The sequence below is a fragment of the Schistocerca nitens genome, chromosome 7 (genome assembly GCF_023898315.1).
Source record: "Schistocerca nitens isolate TAMUIC-IGC-003100 chromosome 7, iqSchNite1.1, whole genome shotgun sequence".
In the NCBI taxonomy this organism is placed as follows: Eukaryota; Metazoa; Arthropoda; class Insecta; order Orthoptera; family Acrididae; genus Schistocerca; species Schistocerca nitens.
The window spans coordinates 218,756,777-218,779,814 of NC_064620.1; the positions used below are offsets into that span (position 1 = coordinate 218,756,777).

A 23,038-nucleotide genomic window follows, 5' to 3' on the forward strand; every position below is an offset into this window, starting at 1 on the left:
GAATTTTTTACAAATTTTAACAGCAATGGCGTCGCTTCAACAATGCAATTACAAATGGCCAGTGTAACATTTAACTGTTACATAATGAATTAAATAAAGGGGACAGGGAAGGTACTTTCTTGCTACTAACAAAAACACATACTGCATTAAATACTGACATAAATATTTAGCAGAAATTCTAAATACACTACATACAGTAGAAATAATTCTTTACAGATCATAATCTAAATGCGACATCAGAATCAACCAGGCACAGAAGACAAAGAGGAAATCATTTCTTATATACTAAAATACAGAGATAATAGTAATTACAATTCTCTGAGCACGTTTAGCAGCTCCATTGAAGTCACATATCGATAAAGTGATTTACATTACTTTTTTACCTTTTTCAAGAAGCAATGCTATACTAGGGCTGCAGGTAGAGGGGGCAGGTGGCAGATGGCTGGGCAAGCAATTTCATAGACTAGGAAATGACATAACAGCACACGACTTGCTGATGTGGGGACCCAGATTCAGCGGGGATACAGGTACCTTAGGTTTAGACCAGAAAGGTTGCGGGAGAGAAGGATGTGCTGTAAGATAGCTCCCATCTGTGCAGCTCAGAAAAGCTGGTGGCAGTGGGGAGGATCCAGATGGCATGGGTTGTGATGCAACCATTGAAATCTTGCATGTTGTGCTCTGCTGCATGTTGTGCCACAGGGTGATCCACCTTGTTTTTGGCAAACTGTTTGGTGATGGCCATTCATTCTAGTTGACAGTTGGATGGTTGTTATACCAGTGTAAAATGATGTGCAGTGATTGCAGCAGACCTAGTATATAACATGGCTGCCTCTGGTGGGGTATGATAAGCCTGTGATGGGACTGGAGTAGGTGGTGCTGGGTGGATGGATTGGATAGGTCTTGCATATGGGTCTTCCAAAGACTCCAGCTCTCAGCTGATATACATCTACAGAGCGGCATGTTAAGTGTTTATCTTTTTCTGTGCTTTCCACGTAATATATTTATTAAATTTTGTGTATATGTGTTTCTTTGTTTAAGAGCTTTAATCTTGTGTTTTTGTAAGTGTAAATTCACTCATTCTGTAGTGTAATAGTTGCTCACTGAACAGCCAGCTACGTAGCTCATTAACACGTGACACATCAGGAGGTTAGCAAGTTGCATATCTAAGATTGTCTGCTTTTAAAGCTCAATTCTTCAGTTAGTCTTGTTAGGACGGCTATGATGTGTGCATGCTGTGTGCGTACGCAGGAGGAGCTGGCCGCAGTTTGCGAACAGCTGGATGTGTTTTTGGCTACAGTCAGTCACCTTCAGCCTGCTGCCTCGGAGTGTAACAGTGGACGAGACTGGCGCATCGCATGGGACACCTCATGTGTCACTTGTTTTGCCTACAGGCTCTGCCTTTGAGGCACCTTCTAGTGCACCTAATGCGGTGGATCTGCCCTCACAGCAGGGTGAGTGGTGGGTGGTAATGCACTCACATCACTCAAGGCGGAGGGCCAATGTGGAGTGGTCACCTGGCCTCGCCCATTCACCCTAAGAGTGGATAGGTGGCCACTCCTTCAGCAGGGTTCGAGCAGGCACAAGAGGGGAGGGGTTTAGTTATTGAGAACTCCAATGTTAGGCGTGTTCTGGATCCCCTTAGGCAGATAGCGTTCAAGGCTGGAAAGAAAGTCAACGTGGACTCGGTATGTCTACCTGAGGGCCTCAACTGACATGTGGAGGTGGCCTTGCCTGTGACTATCGAGCATGCGTAGTGCATTCATCTGGATGACGTGTCTCATGTTAGCACCAACGATGCCTGCGGGGCGTGGGTTCTGCGGCAATCCTCAGCTTGTACAGGTGATTGGTGGAGCTGTTGAAGACAGCTGGCCTCAAGTGCGGGGTAGAAGTACAGCTCGCAATTTGCAGTACTGTTCCCAGTTAACCAGGGTCCTTTGGTTTGGAGCCTAGTGGAGTGTCTCAACCAAAGTCTTCGTCAACTCTGTCCCAGTCTTGGCTGCAGATTTCTAGTCCTATGTTACCATGTGGAGATTTGTAGGACTGCCCTCGATAGGTTAGCGGTGCCCTACACAAAGGAAGCAGCTATTCGGGTGGTAGAGTTCTTGTGGAGTGCACATGAGGATTGTTCCAGCTAGGCTGGAGTTTTAGGTGCTCTAATGCACCCTCGTCAATTAATACGCAGCAAGGGAAGTCAAACAGCACTCAGAATAAAGACACTTTGACGGTCGCAATTTTATCAGTAAACTGTGGAAGTATTCAAAATAAAGTTCCCGAATTAACTGCCCTCCAGGAAAGTTCTTGTGCTCAAATTATTCTTGGGACTGAGAGCTGGCTGAAACCTAAAGTGGAAAAGCTCTGAAATATTTAGTGAGTCATGGAACATATATCGGAAAGACAAATTAGAGGCCATAGGAGGAGAAGTGTTTATTGCAGTTGACAAAATATTGTCTCTAATGGGGTCGAAGTTAAGTAAGTGTGACAGTCAAGTCATCTGGTCACCTGTAACAGGTGTAGGTGAAACCAAGTTAATTGTTGGATGTTTTAACCGGCCACCCAATTCTGCTGTGACAGTTCTCAAGTCTTTCAAAGGAAGTCTATGCAGAATAATACGTAAACACCCAGATCATGCAATACTTGTTGGAGGCGACTTTAACTTGCTGAGTACAGACTGGGATGTCTATGGAATCACTGTCGGGGAAAGGGGGGTACAGACAGACAGTGATGCGAAATACTTCTGAACACGTTTTCTGAAAACTGCCTTGAGCATCTAGCACAGCAGCCCACGTGCCACAGAAATACATTAGACCTTGTAGCTACAAATAGGCTGGACCTTATCGACGATTTCAGTATGCAAACAGGGATTAGCAATCATGATGTCATTATAGCAACTATGATGGTTGCTGTTGTTGTGGTATTCAGCCCAGAGACTGGTTTGATGCAGCTCTACATGCTGCTCTATCCTGTGCAAGCTTCTTCATCTCCAAGTACATACTGCAGTTTACATCCTTCTGAATCTGCTTAGCGTATTCATCACTTGGTCTCGCTCTATGATTTTTACCCTCCAATACTAAATTGGTGACCCCTTGATGCCTCAGAACATGTCCTACCAACCGATCCCTTCTTATAGTCACCATGTTTCACTTCAATACATGGCTACACTCCAAGCAAATACTTTCAGAAACGACTTCCTGAAATCTATATTCAATGTTAACAAATTTCCCTTCTTCAGAAACGCTTTCCTTGCCATTGCCAATCTGCATTTTATATCCTCTCTACTTCAACCATCATCAGTTATTTTGCTCCCCAAATATCAAAGCTCATCTACTACATTAAGTGTATAATTTCCTAATCTAATTCCCTCAGCATCACCTGATTTAGTTGACTACATTCCATTATCCTCATTTTGCTTTTGTTGATGTCCATCTTATATCCTCCTTTCAAGATACTGTCCATTCCATTCAACTGCTCTTCCAGATCCTTTGCTGTCTCTGACAGAATTACAATCTCATCAGCAAATCTCAAAGTTTTTATTTTTTTTCCATGGATTTTAATTCCTACTTTGATTTTTTCTTTTGTTTCCTATACCGCTTGCTCAATATACAGATTGAATAACATCGGGGGTAGGCTACAACCCTGTCTCGCTCCCTACCCAACCACTGCTTCCATCTCATGTCCCTCGACTCTTATAACTGCCACCTGCTTTTTGTACAAATTGTAAATAGCCTTTCGCTCCCTGTATCTTACCCCTGACACCTTCAGAATTTGAAAGAGAGTATTCCAGTCAACATTGTCAAAAGCTTTCTCCAAGTCTACAAATTCTAGAAAATTAGATTTGCCTTTCCTTAATCTATCTTCTAACGTAAGTCGTACTGTCAGTATTGCCTCACGTGTTCCAACATTTCTAAGGAATCCAAACTGATCTTCCTTGAGGTCCGCTTCTACTAGTTTTTCCAGTCATCTGTAAAGAATTCGTGTTAGTATTTTGCAGCTGTGACTTATAAAATTGATAGTTCGGTAATTTTTAAACCTGTCAACATCTGCTTTCTTTGGGATTGGAATTATTATATTCTTCTTGAAGTCTGAGGGTATTTTGCCTGTCTCATACATCTTGCTCACCAGATGGTAGAGTTTTGTCAGGGCTGGCTCTCCCAAGGCCGTCAGTAGTTCTAATGGAATGTTGTCTACTCCTGGGGCCTTTTTTCAACTTAGGTCTTTCATACTTTGTCAAACTCTTCATGCAGTATCGTATCTCCCATTTCATCTTCATCTACATCATCTTCCATTTCCATAATATTGTCCTAAAGAACATCGCCCTTGTGTAGACCCTCTGTATACCTCTTCCACCTTTCTGCTTTACCTTCTTTGCTCAGAACTGGTTTTCCATCTGAGCTCTTGATATTCATACAAGTGGTTCTCTTTTCTCCAAAGGTCTCTTTAATTTTCCTGTAGGCAGTATCTATCTTACCCCTAGTGAGATAAGCCTCTACATCCTTACATTTGTCCTCTAGCCATCCCTGCTTAGCCATTTTGCACTTCCTGTAAATCTCATTTTTGAGATGTTTGTATTCCTTTTTGCCTGCTTCATTTACTGCATTTTTATATTTTCTCCTTTCATCAATTAAATTGAATATCTCTTCTGTTACCCAATGATTTCTACTAGCCCTCGTCTTTTTACCGACTTTATCCTCTGCTGCCTTCACTACTTCATCCCTCAGAGCTACCGTATTTACTCGAATCTAAGCCGCACTCGAATCTAAGCCACACCTGAAAAATGAGACTCGAAATAAAGGAAAAAAAAAAAATTCACGAATCTAAGCCGCACCTGAAATTTGAGACTCGAAATTCAAGGGGAGAGAAAAGTTTTAGGCCGCACCTCCAAATCGAAACAAAGTTGGTCCATTGTAATATGAGACACAATTTAGGTCGAATGAATGACGATACCGCTACAGTAGTTTGGTTGGAGTCGTAAGCTTAGCAGTTAAGCTTTACCAGGTAGCCATTGCTATGCGTCAGGCACTCCGTCCGTATTTATACGGGTACTCTTCCTTTTTCACGTGCTTCGCCTGGTTTGAATCTGTGGTGTCACCGCTAGACACCACACTTGCTAGGTGGTAACTTAAATCGGCCGCGGTCCTGTAGTACATGTCGGACCCGCGTGTCGCCACTGTGGGATCGCAAACCTAGCGCCACCACAAGGCAGGTCTCGAGAGACTGAGGAGACCTCGTCCCCAGTTGTACGGACAACATAGCTAGCGATTGGACGTGCTAAGCCTTGCTCTCATTTGCCGAGAGATAGACAGTAGAATAGCCCTCTGCTAAGTTAAATGGCGACCACCTAGCAAGGCGCCATTTGTATCAGTGCCAATAGCTTACGAGTATGCAGGAGAGATGTATTCCAACAAGAGAATAAAGTTAAGTATTAAAAAGGCTACGTATTTTTCTTTAGTGCATTTATAAGTCTCATGTTCCAGACTTCACGCCCGTCTGCGTTAGCCTTGCGTGCCCTATCGGCTACAGCATTGTGTCTGGGCTGTAGGGTCTAGACACAACAGAATCGATTGCTTATTTTGCTTTGATCTGATAAGTGCTGTTTTCTTTGTTGTAGGTGTTTACGTCACTCTAAGCTGAAAATGCATTACTGTACTGCGTCATGCATTGTTTGTCGCATTCTGATAGTGAGTGTTTACGGCCTGTCGCCGCTCCGGCATGGCTTGCTTTTGTGCACGCTACCACCGCTTACACTTTTTTTAAAAAATAAGAGAGAGAGAGAGAGAGAGAGAGAGAGAGAGGAATCGTCTCATTGGCGAAACAATGGCAAGAGACTGCTATCTGTTGTTACTTACACAGCTGCTTTCTTTGATAATGATCAACAAGAACCAAATAATAGACTGTGTATGATAGAACATGTTCTGAACGAGAGTTATTAGGCGAAAATTTTTCCCCGTTTGAAAATCTTTGCGGCCGCTTCTTTAGTTCATCAAATTCTGCACAGAAATTAGAGTCATCTTATATTTAAAAATCTAGTCAGTTGCCGTGCTTCATTTCTGACTGTATCACTATTAGGTATAAGAATAATACGAATATAGACATGACACGATATGTATATTCTTCCGCGTTTGCTGGTGTCTCACTCTAGTTTCGTAGTTTATTAGGTATACAGGATTTAAATGAGATAGCAGCAAACACGAAAGAATACATGGCAAAATGTTTATATTCGTATTATTCTTATGGTGAAGAGAATACTGCATGTGATTCACATTTCATCAGGTTCCTATTAGCAACCATCTCTTCTCACAGGTAGGAAAAAATTCAGAACGTAGAGTTTGCCACATTGACAAATATCCCAAACAGTCTTGCCAGTCGGATTTTCGTACTACATTGAAATTCTGCTACATTCGAAGATGAACAATACGGAATTTGTATTTACTTCGTTGGATAATGTATGAATATGCAGTGGTCGAAACTCGGGGCGAAGAAAAAAAATCTAGTCTTCCACCTTTATTTTTAAATTTATTTACTAACGCAGAGGTTTTGGCGCCAGTATTTATCTTTGTGCCTACAAAGCATGCCTGTGTAGCGCTACATATATTCGACGGCAGAAGTTAGTTGTGGCGGCACCTACCAACATTTTTCAGAACTTCCGCTTGCTTTGCACTCGATTCTAAGCCGCAGGCGGTTTTTTGGATTACAAAAAGCGGAAAAAAAGTGCGGCTTAGATTCGAGTAAATACGGTACCCATTCTTCTTCTGCTGTATTTCTTTCCCCCATTCCTGTCAACTGTTCCCTTATGCCCTCCTTGAAACTCGGTACGACCTCTGGTTTAGTCAGTTTATCCAGGTCCCATCTCCTTAAATTCCCACCTTTTTGCAGTTTCTTCAGTTTTAATCTACAGTTCATAACGAATAGATTGTGGTCAGAGTCCAAATCTGTCCCTAGAAATGTCTTACAATTTAAAATGTGGTTCCTAAATCTCTGTCTTAACATCATATAATCTATCTGAAACCTTCCAGTGTCTCCAGGCCTCTTCCACATATACCACCTTCTTTCAAGATTCTTGAACCAATTGTTAGCTATGATTAAGTTATGCTCTGTGCAAAATTCTACCAGGTGGCTTCCTCTTTCATCCCTTACCCCCATTTCATATTCACCTACCACTTTTCATTTTCTTCCTTTTCCTACCATCGAATTCCAGTCCCCCATGACTATTAAATTTTCATCTCCCTTCACTATCTGAATAATCTCTTTTATCCCATCATACACTTCATCAATCTCTTCATCATCTGTGGGGCTAGTTGGCATATAAACTTGCACTATCATAGTAGGTGGGGGCTTCGTGTCTATCTTTGCTACAATTATGCATTCACTATGCTGTTCGTAGTAGCTTACCAGCATTCCTATTTTTTAACTCATTATTAAACCTACTCCTGCATTACCCCTATTTGATTTTGTATTTATAACCCTGTATTCACCTGGCCAGAAGTCTTGTTCCTCCTGCCACCTAACTTCACTAATTCCCACTATATCTAGCTTTAACCTATCCTTTTCCCATTTTAAATTTTCTAACTTACCTGCCCGATTAAGGGATCTGACATTCCACGTTCCGATCCGTAGAACGCCAGTTTTGTTTCTCCTGATAACGACATTCTCCTGAGTAGTCCCTGCCTGGAGATCCGAATGGGGGACTATTTTACCATCCGAATATTTTACCAAAGAGGACGCCATCATTATTTAACCATACAGTAAAGCTGCATGCCCTCAGTAAAAATTATGGCTGTAGTTTCCCCTTGCTTTCAGCTGTTCGCAGTACCCACACAGCAAGGCCATTTTGGTTAATTTTACAAGGCCAGATCAGTCGATCATCCAGACTGTTGCCCCTGCAATTACTGATAAGGCTGCTGCCCCTCTTCAGGAATCACGTTTGTCTGGCCTCTCAACAGATACCCATCTGTTGTGGTTGCACCTACGATACAATTATCTGTAACGCTGAGGCGCGCAAGCCTCCTCTCCAACTGCAAGGTCCACGGTTCATGGGGGAGGGGGGATGTTAATGAATCAAGAAGGCTAGGAGAGTGTTTCTGCTAGAGAGAGAGTTGATAAGCAGTTATTAGCATCTCACTCAGACAGTGAACACACATCACTTAGCTCCAGCAAGATGGTAAATCGTGGTCTGGACAGTTATGTCTCTAGTGAGTGGATAAAGATGGAAAAGACCCACCATGATTTAATAACGAAATTCGGCGGATGCTGAAGAAGCAGAGGCTATTGCACTCTCGTTTCAAAAGGGAAAACAAAAATGATGACAAGCGAAAATTAGTAGAAACTTGTGCTTCTGTGAAAAAATCTATGTATGAAGCTTACAACAACTACTAGTGTCACACCTTAGCAAAAGGCCTGGCAGAGAGAACGAGAAAATTCTGGTCATATGCGAAATCGTTTGGCGGGTCTAAGGCTTTCATTCAGTCCCTTGTTGGCCAGTCTGGTGTGAAAGTTGAAGATAGCAAAATGAAAGCTGGAGTTTTTAATTTCATGTTCAAGAAACCGTTCACACAGGAGAACTGTACAAACATACCATCATTTGACTGTTGGACAGACTCCCGTATGGACGACATAGTAATAAGCATACCTGCTATAGAGAAACAACTGAAAGATTTGAAAGCAAATAAGTCACCAGGTCCGGATGGAATCCCAGTTCAATTTTACAAAGAGTACTCTATGGCTTTAGCCCCTTACCTAGCTTGCATTTATCGCGAATCTCTTGCCCAACACAAAATCCCAAGTACCAGGAAAAAAAGTGGGGGTGACTCCCATGTATAAGAAAGGTAAAAGAATGAACCCGCAAAATTACAGACCAATATCCCTAACTTCAGTTTGCTGCAGAGTCCTTGAGTTTGAATATAATAAACTTCGATGAGACTGAGAAGCTTATGTGCACGAATCAGTATGGTTTCAGAAAGTATCGATTGTGCGAAACTCAGCTTGCCCTTTTCTCACATGATATACTGAGAACTATGGATGAAGGGCAACAGGCAGGTGCTGAATTTCTAGATTTCCAGAAAGCATTTGACACGGTGCCCTACTGTAGGCTGTTAACAAAAGTACAACAGTATGGAGTGAGTTCACAGATATGTGAGTGGCTTGAAGACTTCTTAAGTAATGGGATTCAGTATGTTGTCCTCAATGAAGAATGTTCATCAGAGTCAAGGGTATCGCCAGAAGTCCTCAGGGGAGTGTAATAAGACTGCTGTTGCTCTCTGTATAAATACATGATATGGCATGCAGGATGGGCTGCAGTCTGCATTTGTTTGCTGATGATGCTATGGCGTATGGTAAGGTGTCTAAGTTGAGTAAGATGACTTAGACAAGATTCCCAGTTGGTGTAATGAATGGCAGGTATCCCTAAATGTGGAAAGTTACTTCAGATGAGTAGAAAGATCAAACCTGTAATGATCGGATATAGTATTTGTTGTGACTCGCCGATCATTTAAAGTGCCGCCGCGCAATTACGCACGTCCTCTACGTGCGGCGCTGTCTGCCTGCCAGCCATGCAGCAGCGGCGCCACCTAAGCGGCCAGCCGAGCAGCGGCCACTAGACTGAGACTCAGTGCTTATCTGAACGCTAACGTGTACACATGTTAACTTACTCTGTGACATATATGTGTTGTAGTGTTGTTCCTAAATATACTTGTTAAACTAGAAGTTCTAACAATTGGCGACGAGGATGGGATTTTTCCTTTTCACCGTTGACTCACAGGGTTCCATGGCTACTGTCGAGCAACTCTTGCAAAATCTTGAACAGCAAACGCTTCTCACGGCGGCGATTCGCGATTTCGTCGCGGCGTCAAATGCGGGCCGGTTCTCGTCGTTGGCTGTACCTCCTTTTCCTCCTTGCGACGAGACGGCAGAAGACTGGTCGGATTATGAAAAACGTCTTCGACAGCACTTCTTGGCATTTTATGTCTCGGACGAACAAGCATGTAAGTCTCTGTTCCTTTCCTGGATTTCGCCTCAAATGTATCGGTTGTTGTCGCAATTGGCCCCTTTGAAGGATCCTGCGTCTTTGTCCTTTGCTGAAATGTGTTCCCTTCTGTCGGTCTATTTTCAAAAGCAAACGCATGTGGTAGCCTCTCGTTTTGCCTTTTATCGTTGTCACAAACAACCCAATCAATCTTATCGCGCTTGGGCTGCTGAACTTCACGGCCTCAGTCGAAAGTGTCACTTTGTTACTGATGTTCACAAAGAATCCTATGCCGATTCCATGGTACGGGATGCTATTATCCGGTCGGCGCCCGACAAAGAAGTTCGGCAACGTGCCCTTCAGTTGGCGAATCCGACTTTAGATGAAGTTCTCTCCATTGCGCAGTCTTTTGAAATTTCTCGCGCCGCTGGGGCACAAATAGAAGCGTGGGGTGACGTCGGGGAAATACAACCTCTGTGCGCTGTTGACGACGCGCGCGGCTCGTCCCCGCCGGCCGACGTGGCCGCAGTGCGCTCCCACGCGCAGCCTCGGCCAAGCCGTAAACGAACCCCTAAGAAACTGCAGCAAAATCCCCGGCAACTTCCTTCATGTCCAAGGTGTTTTACGAAACATTCACGCGAGGATTGTCCACAACATTGGGCTGTGTGTCACAATTGCAAAAAGAAAGGTCACGTGTCTTCCGTTTGTAAATCCGACCGCATAAATGACGTCCATGAACATGACGCTGATTCTGATTCTGTGTTGTCTGTCAATTGCACTTCTTCCCTTTCCGGGAAGTTATTCCTCACTGTCCAAATCCTTGGTCGAGATGTTCGCATGCAAGTGGATACCGGTTCTGCCGCCACTATAATTAATTCTCAGACGTATCTTCAGCTGGGTTCTCCACTCCTGTCCCCTGTCACTCGGCAATTACGGACGTACAATAAACAGAAGATTTCTCTCTTGGGACAGTTTAATGCTGAGGTATCTTACAAATCCGTCGTTCGCACTGTTCCCATATTTGTGGTCGACCAGGGCAACGCAGAAAATCTTTTTGGTTTCGATGCCTTCCGCGTTTTTGGGTTCTCCATAGATGACTCTGTCAATATTGTCTCTGACGCTATTCCTTATGCTAAACTGGATTCTTTGTCGACGACCTTTTCGTCCATTTTTTCTCCTGGGTTAGGCCGTGCACACGACTTTGAAGCTCATATCACGCTCAAACCCACTGCTCGGCCTAAGTTTTTTCGGGCTCGGCCCATTCCTGTGGCCCTTCGTGATCGGGTCAAACAGGAGTTGGATCGTCTCACTACTTCAGGGGTCTTGCTTCCTGTCACTTCCAGTGAGTGGTCCTCTCCTGTCGTAGTTGCCAAGCCCAATGGTGCTATTCGTCTCTGTGGCGATTTCAAAGCCACGGTAAATGCTCAATGCCTCATCGACACTTACCCTATGCCCCGTCCTGAAGAACTGTTCACTAAACTCGCTGGAGGGCAGTATTTTTCTAAAATTGACCTGTCAGAAGCTTATCATCAACTTCCTCTCGACGCTGCTTCCCGGCAGTTTCTGGTCCTTAACACGCCTTTCGGCCTCTATCAATACCAACGCCTGCCATTCGGGGTTGCTAGCGCCCCTGCTCTCTTTCAGCGATTCTTGGAACAATTATTGCTCCCTGTCCCTGGGTGTATCAATTACATGGACGACATTGTTGTCACGGGCTCCACCACTGACGAACATCTTCAAAATCTCCACACACTTTTTACTGTCTTACAGACTGCAGGTCTTAAGTGTAACCTTCAGAAATCACAATTTTTTCAGGCATCTATCACGTACTTGGGGTTTCAACTCTCTCGGGATGGTATTCGTCCGCTTCAACAAACTGTCGCTGCGATCGATGCCCTTCCTCGCCCTACGTCTGTTAAGGAACTGCAGGCCTTCTTGGGGAAAATAGCATACTATCACAAGTTTTTACCGTCTGCAGCGTCGGTGGCTCAGCCGTTGCATCGCCTGTTGCATAAAAACGTGCCTTTTCACTGGTCCGCGTCATGTGACGCGGCTTTCCAGAAATTGAAGACTATGCTGATACAGGCCCCGTGCCTAGCTACTTATCGACCTGGCCAACATCTTGTCCTTGCAACGGACGCCTCTCAATATGGGGTTGGGGCAGTCCTTGCGCACCGTTTTTCTGACGGTTCGGAACAACCCATTGCTTATGCCTCCAAAACGCTCACGGATGCCCAACAAAAGTATTCTCAGATTGAGAAAGAAGCTTTGGCCATCATTTATGCTCTTCATAAGTTTGGTGTTTTTCTCTATGGCACAAAATTTCATCTTGTTACGGATCATAAACCACTTGTTTCCTTGTTTCACCCATCAACTTCGCTTCCCGACAAGGCTGCACACCGCCTCCAGCGTTGGGCTCTTTACTTGTCCCGTTTCAACTATGAGATTCATTTCCGGCCAACGGCTCAACATGCGAATGCTGATGCTTTGTCTCGCCTCCCCATGGGCCCTGATCAGGCATTCGATAGGGACGAACTTTTGTGTTTCCACCTGGATGTTGCCGAGCAGCGGGTTGTGGACGGGTTCCCCATCACTGGGGACAGGCTGGCGGCTGCTACGGGTTCTGACCCTACCCTCTCCCGGGTTTTACGCTGTATTCAGACGGGTTGGCCTGATCGCCCGTCCGCTAAGACTTCTGATCCGTTGCGGAACTACTACCCTTTGCGCTACCGCCTCACGGCTAGGGATGGTGTTATCCTCCTCTCCACTGACAATGTTTCGCCGCGTGTTGTGGTCCCCGCGTCTTTGCGTGCTTCGGTCTTGCGCCTCCTTCACCAGGGGCACTGGGGTGTGTCGCGCACCAAATCTCTGGCGCGCCGTCATGTGTACTGGCCTGGCATCGACTCTGAAATCGTACACATGGTCGCTACCTGCGGCCCTTGTGCGTCACAGGCCGCTGCCCCGAAGTCATCTTTGTCACCGTGGCCTTCGCCTGAGAAGCCCTGGGAGCGCATTCATGCTGATTTTGCGGGACCCTTTTTAGGTACTTATTGGCTCCTCGTAATTGACGCCTACTCTAACTTTCCTTTCATTGTCCGTTGCACGTCGCCTACCGCCGCGGCAACCACCAGTGCTCTCGCCCGCATTTTTTCTTTGGAAGGCCTCCCCTCTACTCTTGTTACTGATAATGGTCCGCAATTTGCCTCTTCTGACTTTGCGGATTTTTGTGCTCGTCACGGTATTACGCATGTCACGGCCCCGCCGTTCCATCCACAATCCAATGGTGAGGCTGAACGACTGGTCCACACGTTTAAGGCTCAAATGCGGAAACTTCTGACTTCTTCTGCTGCTGATGAGGCGCTTCTCCAGTTCCTGGCGTCTTACCGTTTCACCCCCATGGGTGATCACAGCCCGGCTGAGCTCTTACATGGCCGTCAGCCCCGCACTCTACTTCATCTTCTGCGGCCTCCCACCTCCCGGCCGCGGGTGCCGTCACTTGGCCGGTTCACCGCCGATGACCTCGTCTGGGTACGGGGATATGGCAGGCGGCCAAAATGGAGCCCGGGCCGCATCTTAAGCCACCGTGGCAGACGCCTGTATGAAATCCAGCCGGACACAGGTGTTGCAGTGCGTCATTCGGACCAGCTTCGGCCTCGGGTGCCAACAACACCTGTTCCGAATGCCGCCACACCACCCTTGACTCTCCCTGATGCTCGGGATCTTGGCACATCTCCATACTCACAACGCCGCCCTCTACCTGTCATCGCGATGCCAGCACCAGAACGGATGCCACCAGACGACGTGCCCATGCGGGAACCGGAGGACCAACCAGTGTCAGAGTACATCTGCTCGCCTCCTCCTCCAACAGACGCTGACGCATCGCCCATGTCTCCTGTCATATCAACTGGACTTGCCGCAACGGGCAGATTGGTGCGTGGGGCCCCAGCAGATTCGACCCCTACGTCTCCTGTCATCTCGACCCGTTATCATCGGGGACACTTCCGTCCGTACGGGAAGCCTCCTCCTCGAGACTTTACGTCGAGTCACACGACGCCTATGGACGTCAGCCATCTCCAGGACACATCCATCAAGACCAGTGCAACAATTTCAAAGGGGGGAAAAGTGTTGTGACTCGCCGATCATTTAAAGTGCCGCCGCGCAATTACGCACGTCCTCTATGTGCGGCGCTGTCTGCCTGCCAGCCATGCAGCAGCGGCGCCACCTAAGCGGCCAGCCGAGCAGCGGCCGCTAGACTGAGACTCAGTGCTTATCTGAACGCTAACGTGTACACATGTTAACTTACTCTGTGACATATATGTGTTGTAGTGTTGTTCCTAAATATACTAGTTAAACTAGAAGTTCTAACAGTATTGCTAGTGCCCTGCTTGACACAGTTAAGTCATTTAAATATCAGGGCATAACGTTGCAAAGTGATATGGGGTGGATCAAGCATGTGAGAACTGTAGTAGGGAAGGTGAATGGTCAACTTTGGTTTATTGGGAGAATTTAAAAAAAGAATAGTTCATCTGTAAAGGAGTCTGCATGTAGGATGCTGGTGAGACCCATTCTTGAGTACTGCTCTAGGGTTTGGGATCTGTACCAGGTAGGATTGAAGGAATACATTGAAACAATTCGGAGACAGGCTGCTAGATTTGTTACCGATTGGTTCGAACAACACGTAAGTGTTACATAGCTGCTTCAGGAACTATGATGGGAATCCTTGAGGGTGACATTCTTTTCGAGAAACACTATTGAGAAAATTTTGAGAAGGTATTTGAAGCCGACTACCGAATGATCCTACAGCTGCCAACATACACTGAACGTAAGGACTATGAAGATAAGACACGAGAAATTAGGGCTCATATGGAGGCTCGCAGACAGTCATTTTTCCCTTGCTCTATCTGTGAGTGAAACAGGAAAGGAAATGACAAGTAGAGGTAAGGGTACCCTCTGCCATGCACCATACGGTGGCTTGGTGATTATTTATGAAGATGTAGATGCATGATCTGTGTGGCAGGGGATTGGGGATGGGAGTGGCGTAGGGATGGACTAGGGTGTTGTGGAGGTTGGATGGGCGGCAGAACACCACTCTGCAAGGGATTGGAAGTGACTTTGGTAGGATGACCATCATTTCAGGGCATGATGATAGATAATCAAAGCCCTGATGAAGGACATGGTTCAGTCATTTCAGCCCAGGGTGGTATTGGGTAACAAGGGTGCGCGCGCGAGCCCTAATTTCTCGTGTGTGTGTGTGTGTGTGTGTGTGTGTGTGTGTGTGGGCGCGCGGGCGCGCGCGCGGGCGCGCGCGCGCGCTTCTTTGTGGTTGGTTCTTGGGATGGATGTGAGGATCACATGTCTGTGAGGATATGGTATGGAAGATCTGTTTGTGAATTAGGTCTGGAGGGTATTACGTGTCTGTGAAGGCCTTTCTGAGGCCTTCAGCATACTGGGCGAGGGAATTCTCATCACGGCAGACGCATCTAATGTGGGTGGCAAGGCTGTATGGGAGGGATATTTTGGTGAGGAAGGGGTGGCAGCTGTCAAAATGCAGGTACAGTTGGTGATTGGTAGGTTTGATGTGGACCATGGATGGAGCCATCTGAGAGGAGATCAACATCTAGGAAGGTGTCAAGATGGGTGGAAAGGACCAGGTGAAGTGGTTGGGTGGGGAGGTATTGAGGTTGTGGAGGAATGAGGATAAGGTGTCCTGGTCTTGGGTCCAGATGATAGAGATGTGATCAGTAAACCTGAACCAGACCAGGGATTTGAGGATTGGGGTAGCTAGTAATGTTTCCTCTAGGTGGCCCACGAAGAGGTAGGCACAGGAAGGTGCCATGAGAGTGCTCATAGCTGTGCTGCAAATTTGTTAGCATATCTTTCCTTCAAAGGTGAAGTAGTTGTGTGCTAGGATGTAGTTGGTTAGGTGTACAGGGAATGAAGTGGTGGGTTTGGAAGCTGCAGGGCATCCCAAGAACCAATCACAAGGAAGTGCCCTCTTGTCACCCAATACCAGTCCAGACTGGAATGACTGAACCACGTCATCCATCAGGGCTTTGATTATTTATCATCATGCTCTGAAATGAGGGACAATCTACCCAAGATACTTCCAACACCTCCCAGGATGGTGTTCCGCCACCCACACAACCTCCACAAAATCATAGTCCATCCCTATGTCATTCTCATCCCCAATCCTCTGCCACAGGGATAATATCCCTGTGCAAGAACCAGATGTAAGACCTGCCCAATCCACCCATTAAGCAACACCTACTTCGGTCCTGTCACAGGTTTATCCTACCCCATCAGAGGCTGGATCATTGTTATATACCAGCTCTGCTGCAACTGCTGCACAGTATTTTACATTGGTATGACAAACAACTTGCTGTCAACGAAGAATGAATGGCCACAGCCAAACAGTTGTCAAAAACAAGGTGGACCAACCAGTGGCATAACATGCAACAGAGCACAACATGCAAGTTTTCAATAGCTGCTTCACAAACCATGCCATCTGGATCCTCCCCACCGCCACCAGCTTTTCTGAGCTGCAGAGATGGGAGCTATCCTTACAGCACGTCCTTCTCTCTCGCAACCTTCCTGGCCTAAACCAAAGGTAACTTTCTGCCCCCCAAAAAGAAGGTGCATGTCCAGAAGCTTGCAAATCTCTGTACCTTTTGTTTGTCTACCTATCAAAGACACAAACACTGTAATACATGACAACAGTCATCAGTTTATTAGAAGTATCCACAGCTACACTATACCTCGTGTCAAGACAACCTACAGAATTATTGGAGAATCTCTGTGTGCCAAACAACACCAGAGGAGAAATCACGTTTAAATGGCCTTGTTCATTCAGTGGTACAGGAATTGTTCCCAATACAAGATCACCTCTTCTGAGGAGGTAGTGCCTGACCCCACCCACTCATCTGAAAATATTTCAACACTGGGTTGATGTGCAAGAGGATGAAGTAAAATGTCTTTGGTGTTCTATAACTAAACTACTGAGTCTGAAGATCATCAATCCATTTAGACTTATTTGGGTATATCAAATTATGCAGGTGTTCATATTACTTTTCCAAATCCTAGTACAAACAACCTACATTTATTTTGTTATGTACACTACCAGTGTTTATGCCAGTCAATGTTAGCAGTTTTACACTATTTTGTTCTGAAGTATGTTTTTCCCAATTACCTTTTGGAGGTCCTGTTGTTCCAGACGTGTAGATGAAAAGTGCATCATTGTCATCATAAAACTCTGGTTCTTGTCCACCTCCTTTAAGTTCATGGGCTTCCTCAGGTAGGGTTACATTCTCACTTCCCAACTACAAAAGAAAAACCAAATTCATTTCAATACCACACATACAAAGCAACTTTTGTTTTCATAACATGAATGACAGACAAGCATACATTTTCATTAAGCATTATTGTATCAACTGGAATTGTGCCACAAGTTCATTATGCCTCATCTAGCAACTGTTAGAGCCACAGAAATGGTTTTCATATCCATGTCAGAAGGATAAGTGAGGATGATTTCTCATGTTTTGTTCATGACTACAGTTTGGGAAATGATAACTTCCTTTATTATACATTTCCTCCAACTTCCATTTCAACTGAGTGTGAAAGACTGTTTAGTTATATTCAAAGATTAAGCTTAAATGTAGATAAATTATGACACCTTTTGTACACTATACTGTACTACTCATTTCATTTTAATATGCTCAGAAATTAAAAAAATATAATTAGCATCTTTAACAATAATGGAAATTCCTGAATGGAGCAATATGCTAAATAAGGGAAAGGCAACCACTCACCTATAGTGGATCAATGTGTGGCGCACAGAAACACATAAGGGAGAAAAAAAAAAAAAAAAAAAAAAAAAAAAAAAAAAGCATTCGCGCTAACTTTCAAGCACCAGATCTTTCCTAGCAATAGTAAACACATTCACACACAAAACTACACAAACACTGAAACATATATCCCTGAGACCACAACAAGACTAATTATTTGATACTTGATAACTGAAAGCAGCTGCCTGTGCTGATGGAAGTGGTGAGGAGACAGCAAAGGATGCAAGGGTGGGGTAGCGGAAACTAAGCAGGTCTTTGGACAGATGACTTTGTGGCCATCCACACCACCCCTCCTCTGTCCAGATTATACACTGCCTTCTCCCACCACTCCCCCCCCCCCCCGCCGCCGCCCAATGTGGGAATTCTCCCTCACCCTCTGCCCTCTCGCTTCTCTCCTTTCCTCTCCCCCTTTTTTCAACCCCTCACCCTTCTTTCCCCCCTCCCTTTCACCCACTTCATCTTCACCTTCACCTTTTTCTTCTCATTCACCCTGTCCATTTTCCCTCTCAGCTCCCCCCTCTCCCTCTTCTTACATCTCTTTTTGTTGTAACCTCCGTACTCTATTCATCTTATTGTGCAGTTGCAAAGTCATCTATCCTAAGACTTGCCTCTTTCCCTCTACCTGGTCCTTGTGTTCTTCCCTACCCCCTACCCACCTTCATCAGCTTTCAATAACCAATTATCAATAATTAATCTGCCATGGCCATGGGAATGTCTGTTTCAGTGTATGCGTGCTTGTGTGTGAGTCTGTGTACTAGAGCTAGAAAAAGAGCTAGGGATCGTTAGCTAATGTGAATGCTGTTTTCCTTACATGTTCCTGTGCTCCACACATCGATCCACTGTAGATGAGTAGTTATCTTTCCCATATTTTGCAAATAATTAATATCTGTAGCACTTTAAAGGATGTTTGTGGTTAAACAAAGAAGAACGGATTTAAAAACAGCAGCTCCTTTTATTTGCAAACCAATGAGCCATTTATCACAGAACTAGAAACTTCAAAATGCAGTTGAAGTTTTTTGAAGGAAATTATAGTGATGCACAGGATCACAGAATGTTTTCAAATGGTAGAAACTTGTAGACTGCTCCATCATACATATATAAACAAGGCTTTACTTTTAGTGAAGGCATGACAATAACAAAGAATGGTGAAAGTAGTGGATAAAATTATGTTTATCATGTGGTTGCCTGGCTGATAAACATAACTGAAGTAGCAACTGGGAAAGAATGATTGATCATGATCATTATCATTATCATCATCATCATCATTATTAATATTATTATAAAAATTAAAAATATAGAGGATAAAAGTTTGTTTGGTAGCATGTGCCCTACAACAGAAAATAACTGACATACTTAATGAACATTTGAATGATCATATTCTAATAGCAAAGTTTCAAAGATGCAACTACTTTCCCATTGTTCATACCTTGGCAGTTTTGTTATTCTAGTGTTCTGTTTGGGTCTTTGGTGAAATGTTTCTTGCGTTCACCTCTGTCACTTTCATCCCGCTTTATACCTTAAAAATACTTTCATGGCAGGTTATGTCCCGGCAAACAGCTCTCAAATTTATATTTGCTCTTTCCATGCTTGAGTTTTTTAATTCATTGATTTCATTCATGACTTTCAAATCTGTTCTTCTCTGGGTCAATCTTACTGAGACTCCTTCCACTGTTCAGCATTCACTTCCATTAAGCGTCACACACCAGACAAAAGCTTCAAAACACACATTCATCTTCCTGTTCTTGGACTTACTTATCAAAGATTTCTCTAGGAACAGAATGCACATTTAGCAAGGATTACCTGTTTTTTAATTTGTCAAGTGCATTTTTTTTTAAGTGATGTCCCGTCCACAGCAAAATTGGTTTACGTTTTGAGGGAGTATGGTGAGGGTGCAACCTAGTCCAATTTCTTTCGTTATTTTAAGTGTCCTTTATCTTACATCAATACTTAATAATGTTCCCTGTTTCTTAATGTGAGTTCTTTGTAAACCACCTAACTTACTAAATTATTCCTTGGGGACTGAGCAGGAGGGGGAGGGGGAGGGGGAGGGGGAGAGGGAGAGAGGAATATGCCCACATAGCCCTCTAAATTATTGTCCATAACCTTCCACCAACATTCAAGACATTGCTCATTTCCTTCATCGCCTTTCCACAGTCCCTGTCCTGTTAACTCCAGACTACTTTTTTGTCACTGTCAATATGACATCATTACACACCAACATACCCCATGCCCATGGTCTTGCAGCCACAGAACACTACTTTTCCTAATATCGTCCTCATACCTTTCCTAGCCAATCACATCCTGATCCACAAATATTTCACTTTCAAAGATCAAAACTATAAACAAATCCACTGTACTGCCATGGGTACTGCAATGTAACAGACAATAAATGAGTGATGCTAAAGTGGTGGCCTTCTTGTCAATTCCACAAAATACTATTCAACAAACTTCTAGCTCATGAGTCCCCAAGTGCATCTGCACAAAAAATAAATTGTAAATTAGAAAGTCACTGTTTATAGTGCCTCTGAATGCGTGATTGGATTTTTAAGTGTTGGCTACAAAACAGTCGAGGAGCCAACTAACCCCACCTGTAACATTAACCCTTAAAAAAATTATATAATAAAATAAAAAATCCAGTCACAAAATTCAAATAAAAGCAAGTAGGCATTTGTGGCGAATAATAACATCCACTAATCACAACATTTTAAATTTTAACGAAACTCTGTTTATTCTTCACTGTCACATTTACTACACGTTAATATTAGTTTAAACAATGGAAAATCCAGGATGAAATAATGCCAATATGATATTATGTAAAGAATAGATTTCTACTTATCATATAGTGGAGATAGTGAGTCGCAGACAAGTACACCAAAAGGACTGCAAGACAAGTAAGCTTCTAGCCGAAAGGCCTTCTTCTGAACTAACAAACACACACATCCACACAATTGCAACTCACCCACCACCTGACCACTGCTTCAGGCAGCTGAGGCCAGACTGCATGCAACAGCATATAATGGGGGAAGCAGTCCGGTGGTGGGGTAACGAAGAGGCTGGGTCAGGGAGGGGGAGGGAGAGACGGAGGGCAGCGAGAACAGAAAAGGTGAGAAGTAAAAAGACTGTGTGTGCGCCGGCAGAATAGAAGGCTCTGCGTAGTGCTGGAATGGGAACAGGCAAGAGGATGGGTGGATGAAAGGCAGTCACTAAGAGTGAGGCCAGGTGGGTTACAGGAACATAGGATCACAGGTTTAACCAGCCCCAACATCAGGGGCTGGGCCACCTGTCAAAGCAGCCATGTCATATACCAGTTCTACTGCCATCACTGCACAGCTTTTTGTTGGCATGACCACCAGGTAGCTGTCCACCAAGCTGTCCACCCACAGTCTTGTGGCCAAGAGCAAAGTAGAGCACCCTGTGGTGCAACATGCAGCTGAACATAACACACTTGATTTCAATGGCTGCTTCCCTTCCTGAGTCATCTGGATCCTCCCACCCACCACCAGATTTTCTGAAATGTGCAGATCACAGTTATCATTACAACACATTCTCTGCTCCCACAATTATCCCAGCCTCAACCTAGGGTAACACGCTGCCCCCACACCCTCCACCCAACAGTTTCCACCCCTTCCGTCATATCACCTCTTCCCCATTGTCTCCCACCCTCTTTGCTGCCCTCTCCTTTTTCACTCTGTTTTCCCCATCTTCCTGCCCCAGAAGCTCCGGATACTGCACCTGTTGGTAGTCTAGTGCCTGCACATCCCATCAGACAGCACTCCTCTCTCTCCATCTATACACTGTTATCCCTTACCCACTCCCTCCAGACTGCTGCTTCCATTCCTCGTGATCGTTGCATTTTGGTCTGAGCCGCCAGACTTGGCGGTAATGTGTGGATGAGGTGGGCTTGCTTGTGTGAATGAATGGTATGTGTATCTCTTTCTTTTTCTGATGAAGGCTGTGGCTGAAAGATTATGTGTAAGCATCTTTTAACCCTGTCTGCAACTTAACATATCATATTCATAGTAAGAAACAATCTATATTTTCCAATGTTGCTGTTGTTAATATTAGTTTAACACTGAATTAATTAATATCTGAGTGAGGGATTAAATGAAATGAAAGAGTATCTCATGTTCACATAAATTTCTGGAAAACAATCCAAGTCACTTTAGCCCAAGTTTAAAGCTCCACACTTACAAACTAACTAAAGTCCACAACATTACCACAGTAAAGCTTTATAGTTCAGATTAGATTGCCTAACAAAACATATTTTAAAGTCTCCAACTTGAATATATTTCGCAGTATTCATTAGCAACAAACACGAATATCACAAGCCTACGACTCAACACTCAAAATAATTTCGACACATTACGCCTTTGAAAGATGGCTGCTGCTTATTTAAGCCCTCACCATGATGTGGGTCAAGCAAACACATTTTTGATTTCCACAACATATTTAAAAACTATACAGAAGTATCATACACCAATTAGATATACATTTCATCATCTTTCTAGTGCTGTTCTCAGTTTTTCTCTAACTTAAAGTAGATTGTACACAAATAATGATTGTTCTGTTGCTAATAAATATAAACAATTAAAACTAAATAATTCATACTTCTTTATCTATGTCTACTACAAATGCTGCCACTACTTTTAATGTTTCATTCATTGTTTATGTAAATCTCGTGTTTTTACATGCAGAATGTACATTCTGGCCTGTAATTCGAAATAGGTAATGTTTACAAAAAAATGTGCTGTGGTGTTCTGATAGTGCTCAATGAGACCTATCCACAGACACTTCGTTTATGAAAAATCGTTTAAGGCATTGTCAAGATATTAATTTTTAAAGTTCATTTTACACACAAAATATTTAACATGGAATAGCTTAAAAATTACACTTCGAATTGTGGGTGCATTTCCACCCACTCATTTATCTTAATTTTGTCTTTGAAACCATGTTATTTGTTTCTCTGTAACTATTTGGGTTTAGGCTTTTATTAGATTTAGTCTTATTTGCTATTTGTTCTGGACACTCAATTCAGCCATGGCAGCTAGCCCTCCATGTTTCACGTAAATGGCCGGACGTGGGTTTCCCCATCCTCATGGCTAGAGTATGCATTTACCTGACCTGTGGTTTTGGTAATTCTCACATTCAGGGCATCTGTCGATTGCACAGACTCAAAGTGTGCTGCCATCTACTATGACACCATGAGACCTGAGTAGCTGCAGAGCTCTGCTTGGTTAGTCCT

The 23,038-nt window shown here is 44.1% G+C and overlaps 1 protein-coding gene across 3 annotated transcripts in view; it reads right to left on the bottom strand.

The window, feature by feature from the left end:
* Window positions 1–23,038, bottom strand: part of LOC126195382 (malonate--CoA ligase ACSF3, mitochondrial) — a 94,285-nt gene that overhangs the window by 43,588 nt on the left and 27,659 nt on the right. For all 3 annotated transcript variants that reach the window (XM_049933963.1, XM_049933962.1, XM_049933964.1), the window contains exon 4: window positions 17,142–17,271. In XM_049933963.1, the coding sequence (XP_049789920.1) occupies window positions 17,142–17,271 (130 nt within the window). The remainder of the gene's footprint in view (window positions 1–17,141; window positions 17,272–23,038) is intronic.